This window comes from Salvelinus fontinalis, chromosome 29, assembly GCF_029448725.1.
Source record: "Salvelinus fontinalis isolate EN_2023a chromosome 29, ASM2944872v1, whole genome shotgun sequence".
Taxonomy (NCBI): Eukaryota; Metazoa; Chordata; class Actinopteri; order Salmoniformes; family Salmonidae; genus Salvelinus; species Salvelinus fontinalis.
The window spans coordinates 37,095,245-37,122,913 of NC_074693.1; the positions used below are offsets into that span (position 1 = coordinate 37,095,245).

The 27,669-nt window shown below is 41.1% G+C and overlaps 1 protein-coding gene across 1 annotated transcript in view; it reads right to left on the bottom strand.

The window, feature by feature from the left end:
• Window positions 1–1,232: 1,232 nt before the first annotated feature.
• Window positions 1,233–27,669, bottom strand: part of LOC129827948 (alpha-1,3-mannosyl-glycoprotein 4-beta-N-acetylglucosaminyltransferase B-like) — a 229,780-nt gene continuing 203,343 nt past the window's right edge. The window contains exons 10-15 of the mRNA XM_055889251.1: window positions 27,257–27,364; window positions 21,787–21,980; window positions 21,031–21,109; window positions 9,029–9,116; window positions 3,596–3,708; window positions 1,233–3,339 (exon numbers count right to left, since the gene is read on the bottom strand). Of these exons, the coding sequence (XP_055745226.1) occupies window positions 3,316–3,339; window positions 3,596–3,708; window positions 9,029–9,116; window positions 21,031–21,109; window positions 21,787–21,980; window positions 27,257–27,364 (606 nt within the window). The 3' untranslated portion in view covers window positions 1,233–3,315. The remainder of the gene's footprint in view (window positions 3,340–3,595; window positions 3,709–9,028; window positions 9,117–21,030; window positions 21,110–21,786; window positions 21,981–27,256; window positions 27,365–27,669) is intronic.

Sequence of the window (27,669 nt, forward strand, 5' to 3'; positions counted from 1 at the left end):
CCTTCTCTAGTTGTTTATTGGTTGCTGAAGTGAAAATGTTGACGTTTTCCGGGAATATTAAGAATTGGATTGCTTGTGCTACATGTCAATCATAGTAAATGGTCTCCGCCCCCAATCCAAACCCCGTGGACGGCGATGATTTGTCCAGCTGTAAGAGGAAATGTATGCTGATTGGTTATAGTACGACAGGGTTTACACTAGATAACCCAGCCACAAATTAAGATTCCATAGCCACAAAGTCTGAATTGGCAACAAAAAAATGTGAGGTTAGGATTAGGCATAAAGTGAGCCATAATTATGATTTTGTGGCTGTGTTCACTAGTGTTAATAAGTGACGACCATAAAACAGGGAAAAATAAATTATAATGCAGCAGGGACAGCATGTACTGATGATTGATGACATTTTGTAGTGTACCATCAATTAATGATTTATGCACTTTGTGAAGTTGGCTAGAACTGAAGCAAAGAGAAAGAAGAGGTGTGAGTGAAATGGTAAAGTGTAAATAATTGATCAACTAAAGCACTGATTTGATCATTCTGAATGTTAGGCCTATTGAATTAGATTTTTTTAACCTTTATTTAACCAGACAAGTCAGTTAAAAACAAATTCTTATTTTCAATGACAGCCTAGGAACAGTGCTTTGTTCAAATTTTTTACCTTGTCAGCTCAGGGATTTGATCTTGCAACCTTTCGGTTACTAGTCCAACACTCTAACCACTAGGCTACCTGCCACCCCAGAATACTTATTCAATAATAATAATTAATTAGAATACTGTTCTTTTTCCTCACCATGATTATCAAAAACCACCACAAATTCATATTGCATGTCCCTATCCTGGCCAAATTTAAGTGTGTTCGAACCTCATAGTAACAGACACGATTTGTGTAGTGTTAAATTATATTGTTTGGATGATAATGTTTAAAAATAAATGCTGTATTCTATAAATTCAGTTATTCTGAAGTGCACTGACTGTATGCAGCTAATTGAAAATATTAAATAGCCTACCCCATCACAAAAGATTGTCACATAGTAATAACTACACATACTCTCTTGCATCCAACCTTCTGCAATAAATGGGACATTGCAGTCACATGGTCCATTGATGACGTATGCAAGGAATGTGACCCTTGCACATTCATAACAGCAAACTAATCCACATATAGGCGAGATTAGCATACTCAGATTTGCATTGAATTGACAAGAGATTAACTTTGAACAAACAAAGCCAAGTCAATTGAAATTCTGTCTTTATTACAATTCACAGATTGGATAGAAGATAACGTCATTAAATATATTTTATCTAAACGATACAAAATACAACGTATAATAGCAATGCATTCCAGTGGCTCTTACAAGAAAATAAAACCATTTCTCCTTCCTAGCACAGGGCAGGTCAGAGTCATTGGGTACAGTTCAGATTTTTCTGTCCATTGTCCTCCGTTGATTTAATGCAACCGTGCACCTGCTATTGTATTGCGGCCATACCAACAACATTGATGGGGCTGCTAAGACAAATCGTTTTGGCACAACCTCCAGTTTGCGCTGACTGACCCTGGAGTGCACACCTCAATGAACAGAAAACCAGTTTATTTCTGTCATTGCTGAGAAACTGGGTTGATGTTGAACAGAATTAGCAACTGGTGCCTGTCGGTATTTGATAGGAAAGCGGCCTCGAAGCTGCTATAAGTTCCCAAGCGTATTATTTTTCAGTACACTTGTATTGGCTGAAATCCCATAATATTTTTCTTTACCGACACAACTTTTTGATTTTCGATCAAGAGCTTTCAATGGTTTTGTGGTAGGGCTCTGGAAAAAAAATTGGATGTGGATCCAAGTATACAAAAGCAAATTAATGTGCCCCTTTACTGCTATATACCCTTTGCGTCGTAGTAATGCATAAAAGTTGAGTGTAGCCCTTGCATTTACAGAGCCTATTCGGAAGATGTACTGTATAAGTCTGGTGTCGGGACAATTACAGTCCTTGAATAAGTTCGACTTCCAACTCAATGTAATAGTAGTGCAGACTATGTGGAAAGAGAGGGGTTGCCATATTGGACAGTTTCTCTCTTTCAGACCTCACTTGAGTGGAACTTAAATCAGAGGGGTCCTTCCTTGACTTCTTCATGGTCATTATGAGAAACAAAGATCCAATTGACAGTAAAGATGATTCTTCATGCATTGGTTAGAGCTACATATTTCTCTTACATCCGACTAGTCCAAACAATTACTCTGTAGCCACGTGTATCTCCAGTGGCCCCTTGGCTACAACTAACTACATGCATCTGATATTTGGCAGACGTAGCAAATCCAACAGCGAAGCCAGATATACAGTATGTTTCCTGTATTATCGAGACAGCTGTCTTTTCTGGTTTCCTAGCTAATGCAATAGAGGAGCTCATGTCTGGCCATGGCTTACATTGATTTATCCCAACAACCAGGTTTACTCCATGTCACATTAAGGCAAATTGATAGGCGGAGGGGGGGTATGTAAGCAATGATGGTTCATGAAATAAACAACAAACAGATGTTCGAACCATAATCATAGTGTCCCTACATTGACTTCTGGCTTTAGAATTGACCATATAAATACATTTTATTCAAACAGACAAGTATGTACTTTTTAGCTAAAGATCAATTTCCTTCTACACTGTATAAGCCTAGGCTACTTTTCCGACTGACTTTTGTGGACATTCACTCACTGTATATACATATCAACACACAAAACAGAGATCATTCATATGATTGTGTTACATAAATATGCATATTAGGCCTATATCCAAATACATAGGTATTTTATGTATACATTTGGGTAAAACCAGGAACATTTGTCATACATGATTAAATGATATTGAAGTTGCACAATTTCGTCATATCTGGGTGACTGTGTTGCCAAGTCTTTGATTCTGAAGCAGCAATATTTTATTGTCATATTGTCATCAAAGGGGGAGAGGTAATCTCGCCAGCTATTTGACAATTACCAGTGTAATTACAGTCATTTAAAACATAAACCTTTATGTACACATAAATACAGTTTCCTCAATACAGCGTAGTCTGTGTGTCGTCATCACGGGGCCGCATGTTCTCCGATTTTGCGTCTGGGCAGATCTTCCTATGAGTTCTGTCAACCGTGAATTGGGCTGACGGTCTCAGTAGTACCCTGCGATGACAAGTTCGCGTCAGAAGATGGCGCACTCTGACCGCGCTCCAGAAACTCATTGCCAAAAGCCAAGGAATGAGTATAGCTTGTGAAGGCTCTGTTCCTCTGCGGAACGGTCAAACGGATGACTGAGGTATTGCTGCGGGGTGTTGAAGTTCACTCTGCTTTCTTGATGAATATCTGTAGTGCAATAGACATATCATTTGAGACATAATCCTAGGCATCTGTTTAAAAGGTTTACCTGCACAAAGGATAGCTTTGAATGGATTAATGGATTAAATTTGACATTATACCACTTTTGAGGCCTGAAAACATCTGACCAACTTAGATTTTTCAGTGAGCTATCACTTTAACTTAACTAAAATTCAAGCGGTTCTTTATGAGACAATGCTCCCAAGGCTCTGTGTTGAACGGGTGATGGCTGGGGCCGGCTTACCTCGCTCAGGATCACCCAGACGGGGCAGTCTGTGATCACAGAGAGACGAAGAGCCTCCAGGGGCCCGAACGTGGGGTCTACCTCCCCCTCGGCGATCCCATTATGAAACACTCCTAGAGGACAGAGAGAGAGGATCGATATATCAAACCAATATAACTAATGGACTGTGGCTGGAAATCTATTGACTTCCTCAATAAACACCATAGTCATGATGCAGCAGTGTATTGCATTTGTACCTCAAGCTCCTAAATTATAGCAGAGTCAAGATATGTTGTGTTGACATTTCAATTGTTTCAAGCCAAAGAGGTTGTATCAAATACAACCAGAACATGCTTTGCTATGATTTCTTTGTCGCTCTACCAATGGCAATCCCCGTCATTCAGGGCACATTCAGCCCCATATTTTCTTTTTTTGTGGGGGGGGGCTTTCCTGTTTTGTATGTTATTTTGGCATTAATACGTGTCACATATAAATCAGTTTGCAAACCATGTAAAAAAATATATATATATATCATTGAGTTAATAAAGCCGCATACAAACATGGTCTCTTTTTTGTTTTCTTCAGTAAGGCAGCTCCAAAATGCATGTGTTTCAGCCTAGCTCAGTACTTTTTGTGGTGGGGTAAGCCGGCAGAAAATACAGAGCGTTGCGCCGTGATTGGCTCAGTGTTCTGTCACTCATGGGGACACTACGTCACCTCCAATTCTAAGGGTAGAGCTAGAAAATGCAAGTCCCTTGGGTGCTGCCATATAGTTACATTAGAAGTGCCCATCCAAGAAGGCTCAAGGTCATTGGCCACAGATAAAGTGACGTCAAATCACATTGACATAGCGAGGACATAGCGAGGTGACATAGCGAGGTAGCTACAGTAGCTTTGATTGGACTGTTCATGTCAACATCATACTTTCAAAATCTTAGCTAGCAGTCATCATCATGAATCAAGTCCACAATCTACTAGCAAATCCTTTTTAATCCTTGTCATATGAAGAGAAATAATGAAGAGTAATTATAGATAAAACGTATTGGTGCTCATCGGCCATTGCACATACAATACACAACAAGTTGGAAATCGCTAATTCAACAATGAGTGGTTTGGAAGGAATCAGTGGCTAACTGCAAGCATTGCAAAGCAATCATTAGCCTTCAATTCAGTGGAGTGGCTGTGTAGTCCCAAGTCTAAGATTAAGTGTCTCTTTTCCTAGTTTAAAATTATAAACATTCAACATTGACCATGCTGTCAATGAAGCATGATTTCTGCCACGCTCAAAACAACTGTTAGCTCAGAATTTCAAAATTGAATTTGAGTGAGTTCAAGACAACTGGGAACTTGGGAACAACTAGCTTCGACTGGGGAAATACATTTTGAACTTTCATCCAACTCGGGCCTCTTTCTAGAGCTACGACTTGAAGATCACTAATGTCATCATGATTCAACTTTTTTTTTCTCTCGAGTTCCTAGTTGTCTTGAAAGCACCATAAATCCAGAGAATGCCAAACTTTGACGACAAAATGTGCCCACAAAGGACCATCGCGCCACCTTCCTGTTCAAGTGAGCACAGCACAACAAGGTCCAAAAATGTATTGTATGCTGCTGCATAAATTATGTATTATGCCAGGGAGATATGTATACTGTAGCTAAGAAAGTAATACTTACACAATATGTTGTGTAGTAAGCTGTTAGTAGGCCATGTGCCTCATCCTAATAATTTAGTCTATTTTCGCATACTGTTCTGACTTGGTGGTGCACATTTAGATTATAACCTGTTTTTGAGAAATGTAATCATTGAATATTGTAAGAGCTTTCATTGTCTGCTTATATGCCCCCTTTATTTATCCTATGGTTCTGACAAGGTGTACAAGGAGAACACTATAAAAACGGCCCATGTTCTAAAATCTGTTGCTATTCATTTCAAAAGTGCTGAACAAATAGTTATATTGACTACGTCCGTCCTAGCTCGCTCATTAATGTCTTAATCGAAATTACGGATTGCCTCTTATCCACATGTCGTCCCCTTATGCCATAGTTTGTACATCTCAATTGTCAATAGAAACCACATTTGTTTAAGCAAGTCAGCCATATCAGCTATGTTTTTTTAAAAGGCAGTGAATGAGTCTGAATGAACTTTTTCGCTGACAGACAAGCTTCGCTGATAGCCAGGTTTAGCAGTGGTAAGGTGTTGGGATTGCTGTTGGGACAGCTTTATGTAGGCCCTAACAGTTTGTGGGCAACCGTTTGTCACCGTTATAGTAAAATTAATGTACTGTTTAGTGTTGTGTTGTGTTGTGTATTGGCTTTGCTGGCATGCATCCCACATTTATTTTATTTTTGCCCCACCAAGATTTACATGCTAAAATCGCCACTGCGCTCTACTACAGAAATGCTACCTGTACAAAATCAATTCTCTCTCTTATAAATCTAGTTCCACAACGTAGAGTATCAAATCAAACATGGGGAGTATAGAGTGAGTTGTGTTTTAGGTTACACTACGCCTGAAAGCTAATATTCTACTGAGTGGAGCTGGAGGGAGAAATATAACCTGATGAACATTTGATGTCACACAATTCATTTATTTGGTCCAAACGTGAACTACTGTGCCAGATTGATATTCATTCCTGCACGAACTAATAATGAATGAGTGGGAGCGCTTGTAATAATTTATATGATGTCATAAGGATGGGTGGAGGGGGAAATTGATACAGTTACATCTCGCAATATTATTTTAGACAATATTATACCAATACTAGGATTTTTTTAATTATTTTTTAATAATTTTTCCTAAGCAGAGTTAGCTAGCACTAGTAAGCTCTACCTGCAACAAACCTCTGGTATTATTCATCCTATAGCTTGTTCTCCATCTTCTTTTTTAATAGTGAGCGAAAATGTTTTCAGCACTTTATTCTAAAAATGATCAAAAGGAATCTTCTCATGCTCTCATCTCTATGCAGCAGACCTTTTAATATGGTTAACATATCAAAGTGCAATAAAAACACAGCATCGAATTGCAATATATCGAATCGCGATAATCACAATACATATCGTACCAGCACCTACAGTGTCTTCAGAAAGTATTCACATCCCGTTACTGCCTCAATTTAAAATGTATAATATGTTGTTTTTGTGTCACTGATCTACACACAATACTCCATAATGTAAGAATTGTGTTTTTAGAAATGTTTACAAATTAATAAAAAATGAAAAACTGTTTTGTCTTGAGTCAATAAGTATTCAAGACCTTTGTTATGGCAGGCCTAAACTTCAGGCGTAAAAATGTGCGTAACAAGTCACATAATACGTTGCATGGACTAACTCTGTGTGCAATAAAGGTGTTCAACCCAAACATACAATTACTGTATCTGTAAGGTCCCTCAGTCGAGCAATACATTTTAAGCACAGATTCAACCACAAAGACCAGGGAGGTTTTTCAATGCCTCGCAAAAAAGGCACTGATTGGTACATGGGTAAAAAAAACAGACAGACATTGAATATTCCTTTGAGCATGGTGAAGTTATTAATTACACTTTGGATGGTGTATAAATACACCCACTCACTAAAAAGATAAGGCGCCCTTCGTAACTCAGTTGACGGTGAGGAAGGAAAACGCTCAGGGATTTCACCAATGGTGATTTTAAACCAGTTAAAGAGTTAAATGGCTGTGATAGAATGGATCAACAACATTGTAGTTACTCCACAATACTAACCTAAATGACAAAGTGAAAAGAAGGACACCTGTACAGAATATAAATATTCCAAAACATGCATCCTGTTTGCAATAAGGCACTAAAGTAAAACAGCAAAAAATGTGTCCTAAATACAAAGCATTATGTTCAGGGCAAATTCAAAACAACATCAACAAGATGACTTTGAATGTTCCCGAGTGTCCTAGTTACAGTTTTGACTTAAATAAGCTTGAAAATCTATGACAAGACTTGAAAATTGCTGTCAAGCAATGATCAAAAAGTAACTTGACAGAGCTTGAAGAATTTTTAAAAGAATAAATGGGCAAATATTGTATAATCCAGGTTTGCAAAACTCTTAAAGACTTACTCAGAAAGACTCACAGCTGTAATCACTGCCAAAGTTGATTCTAACACGTATTGACTCAGGGGGTTAAATTCTTATCTAATCCAAATATTAGTTTTTATTTTCAATTAATAAAAACAATTATTATAATGTTTCTTCTACTTTGACAGAGTATTTTTGTGTCGCTCGTTGACAACCAATTTTAATCCCACTTTGTAACACAACAACATGTGGAAAAAGTCAAGAGGTGTGAATATTTTCTGAAGGCGCTATAAGTATTGTGATACTGCTGTATCATGAGGTCCCTGGCAATTCCCAGCCCTAATGTCATAAGGAGTTTCATATTCAATGGGATAAAAGCTAGTGCGGAGAGCAAGAGGTCATTGTGGCTGTGTTTCAGAGAGTTGAATGACAGGCTCGGGGCCCTGCTAAAAAACTGAAAGAATACATCCTCACTCGCTTCCTCCTCCCCTACTTCCTTCCTTCATTGAATTAATCAATCATCTGTATGTCATTGGATAATGCTGTAATGAAAGCAAGGTTTCTATCCTATTGCATTGACCAAATCCACCCCTCTCAGATCTGTAATTAAGGAAGGAACCATAAAAGTATCTAACACTTGTTACTGAATCAGTTGTAACGGAATTCACCTCAAACCCTTTTTCCCACCATGTTTTAACAACATTTTAACCCGTCTTCCTATTTCAACATGATATGAACATTGTAATGTCATTTCATCCGTTCTCTTCAATGAGCACAATGCTATCATATTAAAACACACCGGCGCAACACTTTTCTTGCACTTCATACAATTTCAGAAAGAGCACCTAAGGTCTACTAAAACTGTGAACTTAGCCCTTATCCACTCCTACAACTGACCCATCATCCTGTAAAAGTGCTAGATTGTGCAGCAACTAATCGGTACCGTTGGAGCCCTCGATAATTGCCGTTGGCTAATGGGGATCCTAATAAAATCAACAGTCAGAGGCCTGTGTGTGTGTGTGTGTGTTATTTGTCAGGACCTGTCTCAGTCTGTGTGAACTGTCCCTGTTTGCTGGTGTATCTGCCACAAGGTTTTTGTTAGACGGAGAAGAGGATTGATGGATGGATAGATGAAAACAATAGGGAAAGACATTTAGGGATATTTTGGCAGGGGGAATAGTGTTGGCTTTGGGTGATCCTGTCTGCAGTACTAGTTCTTAACACCACTGGTAAATAAATACCCAGTACTAATTACCACCTATTGAAACATGTCCTCGGTAGCATGGTGCTAATTGAATTCTGGGACGTTTTCATTAGAACGTACTGTGTTTCGCAACGGAAAACAAAAACATGTTGCTAATTGGACGAATCCATGTTTTCCTTCCTTGCGTACATCACCCAGGCAAAGCTGTTTGTCATACTAATACTCACCTATTCTGATAAAGCCGTCCTCTGTTCTGTGGTATTTTGGTGTTTTCTCTCTCCCCTCTTTCAAGGCCTCTTTCTCAGACTGGATATTCTGTAGGAGAAGAGATAGGTGTGTGAGGAACACAATACAGGTACGCACAATACACCAAGATCGATGCAGGCAGCAACCCTGATCTGCACTCGGATCACAGCTTCAAATCTATACATCATCAACCAATGCATTCACAACAGCAAACTCCACTCTATTGTCCTCTTTTCACCTCACAGCACTAGCCATGAGCTCAGATCCAACCCACCTACGATCTCTCTGTTTCACAACATAATACAAGAGTAGAGATATCAATGAGTCTTTATAGTAAAGGGAGACGAAGGAAGCGGGACTCTAGTGTTGCTGCTGTGTCATATCCAATCTGACTGTTGGAGAAATACAGTATCTGTTTGACTTGTTTACCTAAAGCAATGAAGGAGAAAGGACGGGAGGACGGAAAGAGGGAAAATAAGCTGATCTTTTAAGAGGTTTTTCCTATTCTGTTGCTCTAAATAGAAATCAATGCGGGATGATCACACAAGTGATTATGGTAGTCAAAATATTACATTTCCCACCCACCGTTGAACTGCACCTGACAGCAAGGTTCTCTCTCTCAACTTGTCATGGGTCTAAAGATGTGCAACACTTCCATTAGCACATAGTGACCTTTTCCACATTTTGTTACGTTACAGCCTTTTTCTAAAATAGATTAAAAAAGAAAAAATCCTCATTAATCTACACACAATACTCCATAACGAAAAAAGCAAAAAACAGGCTTTTTACATTTTCATAAACAGGTTTTTATAAACAGAAATATCACATTTACAAAAATACTCAGACACTTTACTCAGTACTTTGTTGAAGCATTTTGGCAGCGATTAAAGCGTAGAGTCTTCTTGGGTATGATTCTACAAGCTTGGCACACCTGTATTTGGGAAGTTTCTCCCATTCTTCTCAAGCTCTGTCAGGTTGGAAGGGGAGCATCGCTGCACAGTTATTTTCAGGTCTCTCCAGAGATGTTCGATTGGGTTCAAGTCCGGGCTCTGGCTGGGCCACTCGAGGACATTCAGAGACATGTCCCGAAGCCACTCCTGCGTTGTCTTGGCTGTGCGCTTAGGGTCATTGTCCTGTTGGAAGATGAACTTTATCCCCAGTCTGAGGTCCTGAGCACTCCGGGGCAGGTTTTCATTAAGAATCGCTCTGTACTTTGCTCCGTTCATCATTCCCTCAATCCTGACTAGTCTCCCAGTCCCTGCCAACAAAAAACATCCCCACAGCATGATGCTGCCACCAGCATGCTTCACCGTAGGGATGGTCTTTCTCATGGTCTGAGAGTCCTTTAGGTGCCTTTTGGCAAACTCCAAGCGGGCTGGCATGTGCCTTTTACTGAAGAATGGCTTCCATCTGGCCACTCTGCAATAAATGCCTGATTGGTGGAGTGCTACAGAGGTGGTTGTCCTTCTGGAAGGTTCTCCCATCTCCACAGAGTGACCATTGGGTTCTTGGTCACTTCCCTGACAAAAGCCCTTCTCCCCTGATTACTCACTTTGGCCGGGCGGCCAGCTCTAGGAACAGTCTTGGTGATTCCAAACTTCTTCCATTTAAGAATGATGGAGGCCACTGTGTTCTTGGGGACCTTCAATCCTGCAGAAATATTTTGGTACCCTTCCCCAGATCTGTGCCTCGACATAATCCTGTCTCGGCAACCTATGGATAATTCCTTCGACCTCAAGGCTTGGTTTTTGCGCTGACATGCCCCGTCAACTGTGGCATCTTATATAGACAGGCGTGTGCCTTTCCAAATCATCTCCAATCAATTGAATTTACCACAGGTGGACTCCAATCAAGTTGCAGAAACGTCTCAAGGATGATCAATAGAAACAGGATGCACCTGAGCTCAAGTTCAAGGATCATGGCAAAGGGTCTGAATACTTACAGTATCAGTAACGTAACAAAATGTGGGAAAAGTCAAGGGTCTGAATACTTTCCAAATGCACTGTATTCTTTCCATACTGTAGGAGGAACAACAACAACAACAACACCTCCACCCTATTTGCACTCTTCCCTCAATCCCCCTTTTCTCTAGCACCATCGCAGGGTCTCAATGACAATCAGGTTGAAGTATAGATCGAATGAGTGCAGGAGGGAGGAGAAGAAAGAATATAAGCGAGATAGAGACCGAGAGCGAGGGAGGAGAGACAGGAGGAGATGAATATCTTGCTCGAGCCTCTGGAAAATCCAGCTATTAATCTGTCGTGGAGAGCGGTGGTTTGCAGGGCATAATCTGAAATCCCCGCCTCGCCTAGCCTAGCCCTCCTGCCGGATGAAATATCATTTTAAAGCGAAAGCTCTCGAACAGTGGCTGGCGGGAGACAGATCTGATTACCACCGCCCGGGAGTCCTCTTTTTCTTTCTCCTCAACGTTCTCGCTCTTTTTCTGAGAGAGAACCTTGCTCTTTCTTGAGTCATTTCTCATCTATTTTTCTTCGCCTCTCTCTCTCTCTGTAGCCTCTGGGGCTTAACACTGTGGGTGCTCGCCTTTCAACATGGCTTATGTGCTCCTATGTCAATAAGATGGAAGTTGACGTCATATGTCTTTCCACTTGAGAGAATTACAGTACATAATTATTGGTACCCTTGATAAAGATGAGCAAAAAATACTATAAAATACTATACAAATACTGGGCTACATTGCATGCTCCCAAAAATTATACTTCTACTGCTCAGATAATTGTTTTTGTTTAATAAATAATATAGATTTTTAAAAAGATACTGGTCGGAATGATTGGCACCCTTGTTTTCAGCACACTAGCACCTTCCCCTTAGTAGGTTAACGACCTGTTTTATGCGATTGGAGAACACATTGGGAGGGGTCTTAGGCAGGTTAGCGTTTCTCGTCACGAATCTTGTTCTGGGGGTAGCTCGGCATTGTGGTCACTAGCTGGCACAGCCACAAAGTCATAAAATCTGATTTTAAACCTAACCCTAACCAAAATGCTAACCCGAACACCTAACATTAAATTAAGACCAAAAAGCATATACTGTGTGTGTGTGTGTGTGTATATATATATATATATATATATATATATATATATATATCAGGGGAGAAGGGGTTTTGTCAGGGAAATGACCAAGAACCCAATGGTCACTCTGTGGAGATGGGAGAAACTTCCAGAAGGACAACCACCTCTGTAGCACTCCACCAAATATATATATATACAGTTGTAGTCGGAAGTGTACATAGACTTAGGTTGGAGTCATTAAAACTTGTTTTTCAACCACTCCACAAATTTCTTGTTAACAAACTATATATTTGGCAATTCGGTTAGGACATCTACTTTGTGCATAACACAAGTAATTTTTCCAACAATTGTTTACAGATTATTTCACTTATTTCACTTTTCACTTGTATCACAATTCCAGTGGGTCAGAAGTTGACTGTGCCTTTATACAGCTTGGAAAATTCCAGAAAATTATGACATGGCTTTAGAAGCTTCTGATAGGCTAATTGACATCATTTGAGTCAATTGGAGGTTCACCTGTGGATGTATTTCAAGGCCTACCTTCAAACTCAGTGCCTCTTTGCTTGACATCATGGGAAAATCAAAAGAAATCAGCCAAGACCTCCAAAAAATGTATTTTAGACCTCCACAAGCCTGGTTCATTCTTGGGAGCAATTTACAAATGCCACGTTCATCTCCACAAACAATAGAACGCAAGTATAAACACCATGGGACCACGCAGTCGTCATAACGCTCAGGAAGGAGACGTGTTCGGTCTCCTACAGATTAATGTACTTTGGTGCGAAAAGTGCAAATCAATCTCAGAACAACAGCAAAGGACCTGGTGAAGATGCTGGAGGAAACAGGTACAAAAGTATCTATATCCACAGTGAAACGTGTCCTATATCGACATAACATGAAAAGCCGCTCAGCAAGGAAGAAGCCACTGCTCCAAAACTGCCATAAAAAAGCCAGACTACGGTTTGCAACTGCACATGGGGACAAAGATTGTACTTTTTGGAAAAATGTCCTCTGGTTTGATGAAACAAAAATAGAACTGTTTGACCATAATGACCATTGTTATGTTTGGAGGAAAAAGGGGGAGGCTTGCAAGCCAAAGAACACCACCCCAACCGTGAAGCATGGGGGTGGCAGCATCATGTTGTGGGGGTGCTTTGCTGCAGGAGGGACTGGTGCACTTCACAAAATAGATGGCATCATGAGGTAGGAAAATTATGTGGATATATTGAAGCAACATCTCAAGACATCAGTCAGGAAGTTAAAGCTTGGTTGCAAATGGGTCTTCCAAATGGACAATGACCCCAAGCATACTTCCAAAGTTGTGGAAAATGGCTGAAGGACAAAGAAGTCAAGGTATTGGAGTGGCCATCACAACGCCCTGACCTCAATCCCATATAAGATTTGAACTGAAAAAGCGTGTGTGAGCAAGGAGGCCTACCTGACTCAGTTACACCAGCTCTGTCAGGAGGAATGGGCCAGAATTCACCCAACTTATTGTGGGAAGCTTGTGGAAGGCTACCCGAAATGTTTGACCCAAGTTAAACAATTTAAAGGCAATACTACCAAATACTAATCGAGTGTATGTAAACTTCTGACCCACTGGGAATGTGAGACAAGAAATTAAAGCTGAAATAAATCATTCTCTCTACTATTATACACAAGAGGATCTTCCAGCAAGACAATAACACCAATCATACATCAAAATCCACAAAGAAATGGTTAATTGACCACAAAATCAAAATGTTGCAATGCCCATCTCAGTCTCCGGACTTGACCCCTTTGGAAACCTGTGGTTTGAATTGAAGAGGGCAGTCCATACGAACAAACGAATGACATCAAGAATTTGGAAAGATTCTGTATGGAGGAATGGTCTAAGATCCCTCCAAATGTGTTCTTCGATCTCATAAAACATTTTAGAAAAAGACTCAGTGTTGATATCTTTGCAATGGTACAGTGCTGGAATGATAAAAACAGGGACGGCAATCATTTTGAACCCTATCTTTTAGCAATTTTTTTGTATTAGTTGTTAAACCAAGTATTTTCTCTGAGCAGTTGTCTTAAGTATAAAGTAACATAATTTACCAAACATTTGCTGCATGCAATATAGATTAGAATTTGTATAATTTACTTTACATATTATTTTGTATTTATCATTATCAAGGGTGCAAATAATTAAGGACCTGACTGTAAGTCTTTCCAGAGAGAGATATAGCCAGCATGGCCCTCCAAGACATGGGCTGTGTCTCAACAGAAATAACAGATAAGAGTACAGATATTGTGAGTGTATATAATCTTGTATGTAACAATACAGGTATGGCTGAATGTGTGTAACATTAAATATTATTACACTGTACTTGTGTGTGTGTGTATATACACTGCTCAAAAAAATAAAGGGAACACTAAAATAACACATCCTAGATCGGAATGAATGAAATATTCTTATTAAATACTTTTTTTCTTTACATAGTTGAATGTGCTGACAACAAAATCACACAAAAATTATCAATGGAAATCAAATTTATCAACCCATGGAGGTCTGGATTTGGAGTCACACTCAAAATTAAAGTGGAAAACCACACTACAGGCTGATCCAACTTTGATGTAATGTCCTTAAAACAAGTCAAAATGAGGCTCAGTAGTGTGTGTGGCCTCCACGTGCCTGTATGACCTCCCTACAACGGCTGGGCATGCTCCTGATGAAGTGGCGGAAGGTCTCCTGAGGGATCTCCTCCCAGACCTGGACTAAAGCATCCGCCAACTCCTGGACAGTCTGTGGTGCAACGTGGCTTTGGTGGATGGAGCGAGAAATGATGTCCCAGATGTGCTCAATTGGATTCAGGTCTGGGGAACGGGCGGGCCAGTCCATAGCATCAATGCCTTCCTCTTGCAGGAACTGCTGACACACTCCAGCCACATGAGGTCTAGCATTGTCTTGCATTAGGAGGAACCCAGGGCCAACCGCACCAGCATATGGTCTCACAAGGGGTCTGAGGATCTCATCTCGGTACCTAATGGCAGTCAGGCTACCTCTGGCAAGCACATGGAGGGCTGTGCGGCCTCCAAAGAAATGCCACCCTACGACTGACCCACCGCCAAACCGGTCATGCTGGAGGATGTTGCAGGCAGCAGAATGTTCTCTCCGACGTCTCAGACTCTGTCACGTCTGTCACATGTGCTCAGTGTGAACCTGCTTTCATCTGTGAAGAGCACAGGGCGCCAGTGGCGAATTTGCCAATCTTGGTGTTCTCTGGCAAATGCCAAACGTCCTGCACGGTGTTGGGCTGTAAGCACAACCCCCACCTGTGGACGTCGGGCCCTCATACCACCCTCATGGAGTCTGTTTCTGACTGTTTGAGCAGACACATGCACATTGGTGGCCGGCTGGAGGTCATTTTGCAGGGCTCTGGCAGTGCTCCTCCTTGCACAAAGGTGGAGGTAGCGGTCCTGCTGCTGGGCTGTTGCCCTCCTACGGCCTCCTCCACGTCTCCTGATGTACTGGCCTGTCTCCTGGTAGCGCCTCCATGCTGTGGACACTACGCTGACAGACACAGCAAACCTTCTTGCCACAACTCGCATTGATGTGCCATCCTGGATGAGCTGCACTCTCTGAGCCACTTGTGTGGGTTGTAGACTCCGTCTCATGCTACCACTAGAGTGAAAGCACCGCCGGCATTCAAAAGTGACCAAAACATCAGCCAGGAAGCATAGGAACTGAGAAGTGGTCTGTGGTCACCACCTGCAGAACCACTCCTTTATTGGGGGTGTCTTGCTAATTGCCTATAATTTCCACCTGTTGTCTATTCCATTTGCACAACAGCATGTGAAATTTATTGTCAATCCATGTTGCTTCCTAAGTGGACAGTTTGATTTCACAGAAGTGTGATTGACTTGGAGTTACATTGTGTTGTTTAAGTGTTCCCTTTATTTTTTTGAGCAGTGTATGTATATACACAGTACCAGTCAAAAGTTTGGAGACACCTACTCATTCAAGGGTTTTTCTGTATTTTTACAAATTTCTACATTGTAGAATAACAGTGAAGACATCAAAACTATGAAATAACACATATGTAATCATGTAGTAACCAAAAAAAGAGTTAAACAAATCAAAATATATGTTTTGGTTACTACATAATTCCATATGTGTTATTTAACAGTTCTGATGTTTCACTATTATATAGTAAAACAAAGAAAAAATAAAGAAAACCGCTGGAATTAGTAGGTGTGTCCAAACTTTTGACAGGTACTGTATGCAGTGGCAAGAAAAAGTATGTGAACCCCTAGGCTAATGACTTCTCAAAAGCTAATTGGAGTCAGGAGTCAGCTAACCTGGAGTCCAATCAATGACACGAGATTGGAGATGTTGGTTAGAGCTGCCTTGCCTTATAAAAAACACTCACAAAATGTGAGTTTGCTGTTCACAAGAAGCATTGCCTGATGTGAACCATGCCTTGAACGAAATAGATCTCAGAAGACCTAGGATTAAGAATTGTTGATTTGCATAAAGCTGGAAAGGGTTACACAAAAGTATCCCTAAAAGCATTTTCTGTTCATCAGTCCACGGTAAGACAAATTGTCTATGAACGGAGAAAGCAGTTCAGCTACTCTCCCTAGGAGTGGCCATCCTGCAAAGAAGACTGCAAGAGCACAGCGCAGAATGCTCAATGAGGTTAAGAAGAATCCTAGACTGTCAGCTAAAGACTTACAGAAATCTCTGGAACATGCTAACATCTCTGTTACGAGTCTAAGATACGTAAAACACTTGGGAGAACACAACGGAAGAAGCCACTGCTGTCCAAATAAAAACATAGCTGCACGTCTGAATTTTCCAAAAGTGCACCTGGATGTTCCACAGCGCTACTGGAAAAATATTCTGTGGACAGATGAAACTACAGTTGAGTTGTTTGGAAAGAACAAACAACACTATGTGTGGAGAAAAAAAGGCACAGCACACCAACATGAAAACCTCATCCCAACTGTAAAGTATGGTGGAGGGAGCATCATGGTTTGGGGCTTCTTTGCTGCCTCAGGTCCTGGAAAGCTTGCTATCACCAACGGAAAAATGAATTCCCAAGTTTATCAAGACATTTTGCAGGAAAATGTTAGGCTATCTCTCCGCCAATTGACGCTCAACAGAAGTTGGGTGACGCAACAGGACAACGACCCAAAACACTGAAGTAAACCAAAAACAGAATGGCTTCAACAGAAGAAAATACGCCTTCTGGAGCGGCCCAGTCAGAGTCCTGACCTCAACCCGATTTGAGATGCTGGGGCATGACCTCAAGAGAGCAGTTCACACTAGACATCCCAAGAATATTGCTGAACTGAAACAGTTTTTTGAAGAGGAATGGTCCAAAATGAAAGAAAACATTTTTCCACCCTGCACAGTGAATGTTTACATGGTGTATTCAATAAAGACATTGTGTGTTATTAGTTTAAGCAGACTGTGTTTGTCTATTGTTGTGACCTAGATGAAGATGAGATTTTAAGCATGTGAACCCTTTGGAAATACCTGGATTTCTGCATAAGTTGGCCATAAAATCAAAAAATAAAATAAATATATATATATATATACACACACACACACAGTGCCTTCATCCCCCTTGGCGTTTTTCCTAATTTATTGCATTACAACCTGTAATTTAAATTGATTTTTATTTGGATTTCATGCAATGGACATACACAAAAGTCAAAATTGGTGAAGTGAAATTTCCAAAAAATAAAAAACGGAAAAGTGGAGTGTGCATACACCCCCTTTACTATGAATCCCCTAAATAAGATCTGGTGCAACCAATTACCTTCAGAAGTCACATAATTAGTTAAATAAAGTACACCTGTGTGCAATCTAAGTGTCACATGATCTCAGTATATATACACCTGTTCTGAAAGACCCCAGAGTCTGCAACACCACTAAGCAAGGGGCACCACCAAGCAAGCGGCAGCATGAAGACCAAGGAGGTCTCCAAACAGGTCAGGGACAAAGTTGTGGAGAAGTACAGATAAGGGTTGGGTTATAGAAAAATATCAGAAACTTTGAACATCCCACGGAGCCACATTAAATCCATTAGGAAAAGAATGGAAAGAATATGGCACCACAACAACCTGCCAAGAGAGGGCCACCCACCACAACCCACGGACAAGGCAAGGAGGGCATTAATCAGAGAGAAAACAAAGAGACAACAAAGAGACTAAAAATAACCCTGAGGGAGCTGCAAAGCTCCACAGCGGAGATATGAGTATCTGTCCATAGGACCACTTTAAGCCGTACACTCCACAGAGCTGAGCTTTACGGAAGAGGTGCCACAACAAAAATAAGCAAACATGTTTGGTGTTTGCCAAAAGACATGAGGGAGACTCCCCAAACATATGGAGGAAGGTTCTCTGGTCAGATGACACTCAAATTGAGCTTTTTGGCAATCAAGGAAAATGCTATGTATGGCACAAACCCAACACCTCTCATCACCCCGAGAACATCATCCCTACAGTGAAGCATGGTGGTGGCAGCATCATGCTGTTGGGATGTTTTTCCATCGGCAGGGACTGGGAAATTGGTCAGAATTAAAGGAACGATGGATGGCGCTAAATACAGGAAATTCTTGAGGGAAACCTGTTTCATTCTTCCAGAGATTTGAGACTGGGACAGAGGTTCACCTTCCAGCAGGACAATGACCCTAAGCATACTGCTAAAGCAACACTTGAGTGGTTTAAGGGGAAACATTTAAATGTCTTGGAATGGCCTAATGAAATTCCAGACCTCAATCCAATTGAGAATCTGTGATATGACTTAAAGATTGCTGTACATCAGCAGAACCCATCCAACTTGAAGGAGCTGGAGCAGTTTTGCCTTGAAGAATGGGCAAAAATCCTGGTGTCTAGATGTGCCAAGCTTATAGAGACATACCCCAAGAGACTTGTAGCTGTAATTTCTGCAAAATGTGGCTCTACAAAGTATTGACTTTGGGGGGGTGAATAGTTATGCACGCTCAAGTTTCAATTTTTTTTTTGTGTTATTTCTTGTTTGTCTTCAAAGTGGTAGGCATGTTGTGTAAATCAAATGATACAAACCCCCCAAAAATACATTTTAATTCCAGGTTGTAAGGCAACAAAATAGGAAAAATGCCAAGGGGGGAGAATACTTTCGCAAGCCACTGTATATACACAAAAGTATGTGGACGTCCCGTTAAATTAGTGGATTCGGCTATTTCAGCCACACCCGTTGCTGACAGGTGTATAAAATCGAGCAGCCATGCAATCTCCATTGATAAACATTGGCAGTAGAATGGCCTTATTGAAGAGCTCAGTGACTTTCAACGAAGCACCATCTTAGGATACCACCTTTCCAGCAAGTCAGTTTGTCAAATTCTGCCCTGCTAGACCTGCCCCGGTTAATTGTAAGTGCTGTTTTTGTGAAGTGGAAAGGTCTAGTTGCAACAATGGCTCAGTCGCGAAGTGGTAGGCAACACAAGCTCACAGAACGGGGCCACTGAGTGCTGAAGCGCGTAGAAATCGCTTGTCCTCGGTTGCAACACTCACTACCGAGTTCCAAACTGCCTCTGTAAGCAACGTCAGCACAGGAACTGTTCGTCGGGAGCTTCATGAAATAGGTTCCATTGCCGAGCAGCCACACACAAGCCTAAGATCACCATGTGCAATTCCAAGTGGAGGCTGGAGTGGTGTAAAGCTCGCCGCTATTGGACCCTGGAGCAGTAGAAACGCGTTCTCTGGCGTGATGAATCACGCTTCACGATCCAGCAATCTGATGGACGAATCTAGGTTTGGCTGATGCCAGGAGAACGCTACCTGCCCCAATGTATAGTGTCAACTGTAAAGTTTGGTGGAGGAGGAATAATGCTCTGGGGCTGTTTTTCGTGATTCGGGCTAGGTCCCTTAATTCCAGTGTAGGGAAATCTTAACGCTACAGCATACAATGACATTCTAAATGATTCTGTGCTTCCAATTTTGTGTCAAAAGTTTGGGGGATGGCCCTTTCCTGTTTCAGCATGACAATGCCCCGTGCACAAAGCGAGGGCCATACAGAAATGGTTTATCGAAATCGGTGTGGAAGAACTTGACTGGCCTGCACATAGCCCTGACCTCAACCCCATTTAACACCTTTGGGATGAATTGGAACGGAGACTGCAAGCCAGGCCCAGTCGTCCAACATCAGTGCCCGACCTCACTAATGCTCGTGGCTGAATGGAAGCAAGTCCCCACGGCAATGTTCCAACTTCTAGTGGAAAGCCTTCCCAGAAGAATGGAGGCTGTTGTAGTAGCAAAAGGGGGACCAACTCCATGTTAATGACCATGATTTTGGAATGAGATGTATTTGTCCACATACCTTGGTCATGTAGTGTGAACAAGATTATAAACGTGTAAGGCATGTAATGTTTTGGTCCCATTTTCATGAGGTGAAGTAAAAGATCCCAGAAATGTTTCTTACGCACAACAAGCTTGCACAAATTTCTTTACATACCTGTTAGTTAACATTTCTCCTTTGCCAAGATAATCCATCCATCTAACAGGTGTGGCATATCAAAAAGCTGATCAAACAGCACGATCATTACACAGGTGCACCTTGTTCTAGGGACAATAAAAGGCCACTCTAAAATGTGTAGTTTTGTCACACAACCCAATGCCACAGACTTCTCAAGTATTGAGGGAGCGTGCAATTGGCATGCTGACTGCAGGAATGTCCACCAGAGCTGTTGCCAGAGAACTGAATGTTAATTTCACGATCATAAGATACCTCCAACAATAAGCCACCTCCACCTACAGCAACCTTTCGGTTACTGGCCCAACGCTATAACCAATAGGCTACCTGCCGCCCCTCGAGGCAAGATGAATCAGGCTTATAGCAGCGAGCTTTGTATTAAAATAGAATATGTGGTATAAAGGTTATGTACGTAACGTAAAATGAACCTGATAATAATGTGCGGGTGAATAGTGGTGAGACTCACGTCAAAAGGCAGCACCTCCACAGAGGTGTTGAATAGCTTGTCCCCTGGGTGCTCAATGTTCCCGCTCCGGAAGAAATACCTAGAGAGAAAGAGAGAGAGAAAGAGAGAGGATAACAAATGGGGGGGATGTCAATTTGATATTCAACACAAACTGATCCACCATTATTATCATCATCAGCCAGCCAGGAAGTCACCAAGTTCAATCTCTATCTCCATTTGCTTTCTATAAATGCATGTGCCACCAAGTACCTAACAGCAGCCTGAACCGTCCGCTACCCCCAAAAGCGCCTCTGAGGTAACAGGGGTGACCAAAGAGCCACAGCATGGCCATTAGTCATTAACAGTTACAGGGGTCCAGAGTAGATAGACCATCTGCCCTGACAGTAATGGGAAGAAATATTATTCATTTGTGCCTAGTGGAGAGAGAGAGAGAGAGAGAGAGAGAGAGAGAGAGAGAGAGAGAGAGAGAGAGAGAGAGAGAGAGAGAGAGAGAGAGAGACAGACACAGTTTGGGACATGTGTGAAGTGTGTGTATGTGCACAAAAATCTGTGTGTGTGTGTGTGTGTGTGTGTGTGTGTGTGTGTGTGTGTGTGTGTGTGTGTGTGTGTGTGTGTGTGTGTGTGTGTGTGTGTGTGTGTGTGTGTGTGTGTGTGTGTTTATGTCCATGCATACACACATGTGTGTGTGTCCATGAATGTGTCTGTATTCAAGCATGCCATGTATGTGTGTATCCGAGCATGTGAGCGCACACACACCTTTCGATGCGGACAGGTGTGAAGAAACGGATGCGGATGAAGTCTCCAGCCACTGGTGTGAAGGCCCAGAAGAAGTCCTCTCCCAGGTAGGCCTTCTCCAGGGTGAAGTGCTGGTATGTCTTTAGGCTGGTGGTCACCTCTGCCAGCGGGTTGGCATGGCCCTTGTGCAGAGTCTGCTTGCCAAAGTCCTTGTCCTGAAGCAAACCATTAGACCATAGGATGGGGGTCAGAGAGGGGAGAGATGGAATTGTTTCTATCACTAAGCTCTCATATTGACTTTGAGGGTGCAGTTAGCTGAAGACATAGAGATTAATTCTAACTTGATATTTGGGAGCGTGACAATTCTTGATTTTTCTTGATCCTTGATTTTGCTGCGGCAATTCTGACATTTTGCATGGCATTATGCAATGACTTTATCCAATTTGTCGCGACAATGCGCTGACCAGGGACAAGGTTGTTGACGTATGGCTTGATATAACCATATTATACTTTAAATGTGTGTTTATTGGTTGAAAATGTGAGCCCTCTTCTTCTACTGCGGTGATGGGTCAGTTTGATGCGATAATATTGTGATGATTTGACTGTTTTACAGGGAAATAGTGCAGTGATTGGTCAAATTTTCCAAACCTCGCATAATATGCAGGGAATTGTTGATTTAGCAAAAATAATTATGTTGCAGAATCCTCGAGGAACTGATTTATTCAGTTTACATGATTTACTTGAAAATGAACGTGAGTCATGCTCTCTTACTGTTGCCAAAAATGATGCGATCTCACATGGAGTTCATGCAACGTCATCACAACAGAGAATTGTATATTCCCAACACTGGATAATGTCACAACAAATCTCTGTGAGATGACTTATAACAATGTACATTTTTTCAGCTTCCTTTTAGGCCTATGCAAATGTACTGTACTTCAAATTCGTACGATAATGGTGACGATGCATCAAATGTATGCAAATCTTTATGAATTTGTCATAGTTCTAATTGCATGGATCCCTATTTAAATAAACTAGTGTTACTTTGAGATTATTTGTACATGACATGTATGCTAACTGAGGGACATTGAATAAAATGTGTTTTTGGTTAGAAAATGCTAATATTAACCGTTGGTGGCAGTGGATAACCAATGGATGGATTGCAGTCTCTTTTTGTCCATAAGAAACCAACATGTAAATAAATTAAATCAAAAAATTGCTCGCGTACAGCAAAATGCTTATGTTTTTAGCTCCAAAGATGCAGTAATACAAAACAATACACAAATCCCCAAAATAGTCTGGAATATGATTAAATGAATCAATGAATATAAATACACACATATGTACACACACACACACACACACACACACACACACACACACACACACACACACACACACACACACACACACACACACACACACACACACACACACACACACACACACACACACACACACAAACAACCATTCAAAAGTTTGGGGTCACTTAGAAATGTCTTTGTTTTGAAAGAAAAGCACATTTTTTGTCCATTAAAATAACATCAAATTGATCAGAAATACAGTGTTAATGTTGTAAATGACTATTGTAGCTGGAAACGGCTGATTGTTAATGGAATATCTACATTGGCCCATTATCAGCAACCATGACTCCTGTGTTCCAATGGCATGTTGTGTTAGCTAATCCAAGTTTATCATTTTAAAAGGCTAATTGGTCATTAGAAAACCCTTTTGCAATTATGTTAGCACAGCTGAAAACTGTTGTTTTGATTAAAGAAGCAATAAAACTGGCCTTCTTTAGACTAGTTGAGTATCTGGAGCATCAGTATTTGTGGGTTCGATTACAGGCTCAAAATGGCCAGAAACAAATAACTTTCTTCTGAAACTTGTCAGTCTATTCTTGTTCTGAGAAATTAAGACTTTAACATGTGAGAAATTGTCAAGAAACTGAAGATCTCGTACAATGCTGTGTACTGCTCCCTTCACAGAACAGCGCAAACTGGCTCTAACCAGAATAGAAAGAGGTGTGGGAGGCCCAGGTACTGAGTAAGAGGACAAGTACATTAGAGTGTCTAGTTTGAGAAACAGACGCCTCACAAGTTCTCAACTGGCAGCTTCATTAAATAGTACCCGCAAAACACAAAGTCTCAATGTTAATAACAGTGAAGAGGTGACTATGGGATGCTGGCCTTCTAGGCAGAGTTGTAAAGAAAAAGCCATATCTCAGACTGGCCAATAAAAATAAAAGATTAAGATGGGCAAAATAACACAGACACTGGACAGAGGAACTCTGCCTAGAAGCCCAGCACCCTGGAGTCGCCTCTTCACTGTTGACGTTGAGACTGGTGTTTTGCAGGTACTATTTAATTAAGCTCTTCACAGCACTTCACAGATCTTCATTGTAAAGGGTTTAAACACTGTTTCCCATGCTTGTTCAATGAACCATAAACAATAAATGAACATGCACCTGTGGAACGGTCGTTAAGACACTAACAGCTTACAGACGGTAGGCAATTAAGGTCACAGTTATGAAAACTTAAGATACTAAAAAGGGCCTTTCTACTGACTCTGAAAAATACCAAAATAAAGATGACCAGGGTCCCTGCTCATCTGCGTGAACGTGACTTAGGAAACCTGCAAGTAGGCATGAGGACTGCAGATGTGGCCAGGGCAATAAATTGCAATGTCCGTACTTTGGTGTGAAAAATGCAAATCAATCTCAGAACAACAGCAAAGGCCCTTGTGAAGATGCTGGAGGAAACAGGTACAAAAGTATTTATATCCACAATAAAACGTGTCCTATAACGACATAACCTGAAAGATCGCTCAGCAAGGAAGAAGCCACTGCTCCAAAACCATCATAAAAAAAGCCAGACTACTGTTTGCAACTGCACATGGGGACAAAGATCATACTTTTTGGAGAAATGTCCTCTGGTCTGATGAAACAAAAATAGAACTGTTTGACCATAATGACCATTGTTATGTTTGGAGGAAAAATGGGGAGGCTTGCAAGCCGAAGAACACCATCCCAACTGTGAAGGACGGGGGTGGCAGCATCATGTTGCGGGGGTGCTTTGTTGCAGGAGGGGCTGGTGAACTTCACAAAATGGATGGCATTATGAGGGAGGAAAATTATGTGGATATATTGAAGCAACATCTCAAAACATCAGTCAGGAAGTTAAAGCTTGGTCGCAAATGGGTCTTCCAAATGGACAACGACCCCAAGCATACTTCCAAAGTTGTGGTAAAATGGCTTAAGGACAACAAAGTCAAGGTATTGGAGTGGCCATCACAAAGGCCACAAATCCCTTTTTTTGGCAGACCCGAAAAAGCGTGTGCGAGCAAGGAGGCCTACAAACCTGACTCAGTTACACCAGCTCTGTCAGAATAGGCCAGAATTCACCCAACTTATTGTGGGAAGATTGTGGAAGGCTACCCGAAACGCTTGACCCAAGTTAAACAATTTAAAGGCAATGCTACCAAATACTAATTGAGTGTATGTAAACTTCTGACCCACTGGGAATGTGATGAAAGAATTAAAAGCTGAAATAAATCATTCTCTCTACTATTATTCTGACATTTCACATTCTTAAAATGAAGTGGGGATCCTAACTGATCTAAGACAGGGAATTTTTACTCGGATTAAATGTTAGGAATTGTGAAAAACTGAGTTTAAATGTATTTGGCTAAGGTGTATGTAAACTTCCGACTTCAACTGTGTACACACACGCACACACGCACACACAGACACAGTACCAGTCAAAAGTTTGGACACACCTACTCATTCAAGGGTTTTTCTTTATTTGACAATTTTCTACATTGTAGAATAATTGTGAAGACATCAAAACTATAAAATAACACATATGGAATCATGTAGTAAATTTAAAAAAGTGTTAAACAAATCAAAATATATTTTAGATTCTTCAAAGTAGTCACCCTTTGCCTTGACAGCTTTGCATACACTTGGCATTCTCTCAACCAGCTTCATGAGGAATGCTTTTCCAACAGTCTTGAAGGAGTTCCCACATATGCTGAGCACTTGTTGGCTGCTTTTCCTTCACTCTGCAGTCCAATTCACCCCAAACCATCTCAATTGGGTTGAGGTCGGGTGATTGTGGAGGCCAGGTCATCTGATGCAGCACTCCCATTACTCTCCTTCTTGGTAAAATAGCCCTTACACAGCCTGGAGGTGTGTTTTGGGTCATTGTCCTGTTGAAAAACAAATGATTGTCCTACTAAGCGCAAACCAGATGGGATGGCGTATCACTGCAGAATGATGGAGGCCAATGTGTTCTTGGGGACCTTCAATGCTGCAGAAATATTTTGGTACCTTTCCCAGATCTATGCCTCGACACAATCCTGGCTTGGTTTTCATTCAGACATGCACTGTCAACTGTGGGACCTTATATAAACAGGTGTGTGCCCTTCCAAATCAAGTCCAATCAATCAATGAATTTACCACAGGTGGACTCCAAACAAGTTGTAGAAACATCTCAAGGATGATCAATGGAAACAAGATGCACCCGAGCTCATTTTCGATCCTCATAGCAAAGGGTCTGAATACTTATGTAAATAAGATATTTCTTCTTGTTATTTCTAATACATTTGCAAAAATTTCTACAAACCTGTTTTTGTTTTGTCGTTATGGGGTATTGTGTGTAGATTGCTGAGGATATTATATTTTTGAATCCATTTTAGAATAAGGTTGTAACATAACAAAATATGGAAAAAGTTCATAAACTTTGATCAGCACAAAGAACAAATCATGAAGGGCATTTCTTTACAAACACGCATCCAATCGCCTTGGTCCCTTACCCTTACTATACCAATCACACGCTTCAATCTGATGTGAAAGAAAAATTATGGATCTCCCTTGTGAAGCAGCCTCAGTTACAATGCTTGTTATGTAGATCTGCAGGCGCATTTGCTCCAATTTCAAAACAATTTGAAGGCACAGTTGAAAAGTTAAAATAGTTAACGCACTGAATATACACTGGATTAATTCAAAAATAAAAGCGTTACTTTTTCCAATGCGTGAGAAATGTGGAGAAAGGTGTGAAGAGGGTCAAATGAGTGTCTCACGCTCATTGCGTGAGAGTTGTAAGCACTGATAAAATACTATTCATTTCAGTGGTGGAGGCCAGGCCTGCTAGGTGGAGAATCTCTAAATTGAGAAAGCGCTGGGCGTATTGATAGTGAATTGTTTGGGTTAGATTGCAGTAGCAGTCTTCAGGCTGATATCCACTGATCTTAACAATCAGAGACATTAAACACAGTATTCTTTACTTTGTAGTAAAAAATCTGGAATCTGTGTGGTGACTTGAAATATATCAGTGCTGCAGTGCTCAGAGACTTGAACGCTAATATTTAAACAAATACAGATAAGATAAGCTGACATGCACAGTGAAAGGATGCTAGAGTATACAAAATGTATTGATTGGCTAGCGAGTCAGTGGGATACGGAAACACACAATGCTCGCGACGTACATACCTTGAGTTTCTGGATCTTTCCGGCCAGGGAGGAGTGGGTGCCCACATGCTGGAAGAGTGAGGGCTTGAAGCGAATCCTCAGATTGGCCTTCTGCCTGTCGCAGTGTTTCTGTGTGTGTGGCAGACGGGAGAGTTGAGAAAGAGAGAGGAGCAGGGAGAGAGAAAGAGAGTAGGAGTGTGTGGTAGTTCCACAATTTTCTGAGACTGGGACCATTTTGGCAAGTGCAATTGAAAGGCATAGTATTTATACAATACATGGCCAAAAGCATGTGGATACCCCTTCACATTAGTGGATTCGGCTATTTCAGCCACACCCATTACTGACAGGTGTATAAAATCGAGCACACAGAAATGCTATCTCCATAGACAAACGTTAGCAGTAGAATGGCCTTACTGAAGAGCTCTGAGTCTTTT